General features: G+C 38.7%; 1 protein-coding gene across 1 annotated transcript; it reads right to left on the bottom strand.

The window, feature by feature from the left end:
• Positions 1-765: 765 nt before the first annotated feature.
• On the bottom strand, positions 766-2,327 carry LOC111920386 (ribosome-binding factor PSRP1, chloroplastic). The gene is made up of 5 exons (XM_023915951.2): positions 1,928-2,327; positions 1,707-1,850; positions 1,363-1,626; positions 1,150-1,258; positions 766-1,079 (listed from the first exon to the last, which is right to left on the bottom strand). Exons 1-5 carry the CDS (start codon positions 2,192-2,194, stop codon positions 961-963), a joined length of 903 nt encoding a protein of 300 aa, XP_023771719.1. The 5' UTR covers positions 2,195-2,327; the 3' UTR covers positions 766-960.

Here is a 2,327-nt window from a genome sequence, read left to right as displayed (position 1 = left end):
TCCATGTGCCCTCTAGCTCTCTATTGTATTCAAAATTGGCTTCCCACCACTCTAAGGTTTGAGGAAGAGGACTCGTTTTTGGTGAGGATACTAAATATCCCCTCCTTTTAACATCATGCATCTATCTCCTCACAATCCCTTAATTGAAAACCCTAATGTTTGAACTTGAAACCTCCCATATAGGGTACCGATGCTTTACCCGAGCCGCCAATTAACATGATGGTTAATTTAATCTTATTTCTCTACAATCAAAACCGAAAGAGTTGACTATGGCCTCTTTTGAGGTTTGTTTTTATTACCTTAAAACTAGGGTTTGTTCTTATGATTCATTTCAATTTCAATAATGGTTTGACACAATTCTAAGATACACATCACTCGGCTTTTCCCGACATACATATAACTTTGATGAAAAGACGAATCCCATAAGGTTATCGGGAGTGGGGTGTGCTAATTGCTAAGGGATGCACTTTGGCGCTAAGGCTAGCTATACACCTCCTCGTGGCTTCTTGCCAAGAAAGGTCATTGAGATGCTAGCCAGAAGAGAGAAAGGGAAAGAGGGCAAGTGATTTTTTTTTTCCAAAATCAAACCAATTTAAATGTTATCACCACCACTCCCCAACTTTTTTTACAGAGTGACTTGCTTAATTGACTTCAAAAAATCTCAAAAACGTTTATGTGACATGATGTTAACTCACCATTACTCCCTCTAGCCTAAATATCTCACCAAATACCATGTCAATTAACAAGCTATTGAGCACATGTCAATGCAAGGAAGAACAAAAATAACCTGTATTTACTTTGTGGAGATTAGATTACACATCGTTTCAAAGAAACTACACACATCTGGATTCTGGACATGTATATCCTCAAACGTTACCCTATATTGAAAACTAGAACACCCAGCTCAAACATCTACATATGATTCATCATCTTCTTCATTCTCCCACCTTTTTCTGCAAACTAGAGTTGCCTGAGAATTTCTGCATCCACATCCTCTAATTCCTCAGTTTCGCCATTTTCTTTTGGAACTATGATCCCATACCCTCCAGATTTTCTTTTGTACAAGATATTAATCTCACCTAAAACCAAAGCATCCAAATCAATACAATCTCAAACAAAGAGTAATAAAAAAAGGCCACAAAATCTTACCAGTTTCTTCATTTCGGAAGCCATAAAAGTCATGATCAACATTCTCTAGTTGCTCAATTGCTTCTGATACAGTCAAAGGGGGCATTTCGAAATATTTTGTGCGAACAATCTGAGCAAAAAATTTCGAATTTAGCTTCACATATAGAGATATGAATGTAATTCAATTGCGATGTAAACTGATAACAACAAGTTCATGCAATCATAAACCCTAACCTCATCGGTTTCACTTGCATCTTCTACTTCTTCCTCTTCTTCTTCTTGAGTAACCGCAAGGGAATCCTGATCGATGAGTATCTGTGGGTCTCTTACCTTGAGCCTATCGAATCCCTTCATGTGTCTACCATGATCTGAATCTTTCTCCTTAATCTTCCTTAGCTTCCGTTGTATGACTGAAGAAACTGTATCGATGCTTGCGTATGTAGTTTCTGCTTCTTCTTCTGCCCGGATGACGCCATGCTTCTTGGTAAACAATGTAACCTGTGTAACACAAGCAAATTCATCAGAAAACGACTCGAATTCAACGATTTAAGTTGAATTTGTGGTCGTAAGATGCAGACCTCTGTTCGACGAACTTTTGGGCCTTTTCCAAATTCTCCACCCCGAACAGAAACCCTAACATCTACTTCGCGAACAAGATGGCTGTGCTTTTGAATGGCCTTTCCCACCTTATCCTCGACGTGAGTCTTCACAGATTCCGACAACTGTTTCATACACAAACCATCAAATTGTTTCAGATTTTAAGAAATCAGTATGAACAGATGATAAACCCAAACATTACCTCAAGATTTTTGCCTTGGAGGATCAACTTCACGGAGGAGAGAGGGCCGTCCCAAGACATTCGAATTAGAGAAGGGGTTTGTTTTGTGATGCTGTTTTTGGGCAGAGAATGAACGAAGATCTTGAAACATTGTGAAGATGAGTTGAAGAAACTGGATTTGTTTGATGAAAAAGAGAGTGATGATGAAGAAGACAAGGGGCATGATTGGGGTACATGGTTGTTTGTTATTTGTAAGGTTGGAGTTGGAGACGCATAAAATGCAGCCATTGTTGATGAATTCAGTCAGGACTAGGGTTTTTCAGAGGCTTTAATGGGGAAGATGAATGAAATTGTTCATCAAGAACAAATTGTTTTCTGAAATCTGAATCATTATCCGGATTCAGATAACATGCGTAGGCGA

Source organism: Lactuca sativa, chromosome 9, assembly GCF_002870075.4.
Source record: "Lactuca sativa cultivar Salinas chromosome 9, Lsat_Salinas_v11, whole genome shotgun sequence".
NCBI lineage: Eukaryota > Viridiplantae > Streptophyta > Magnoliopsida > Asterales > Asteraceae > Lactuca > Lactuca sativa.
This window is presented reverse-complemented; position numbering and strand designations above follow the sequence as displayed.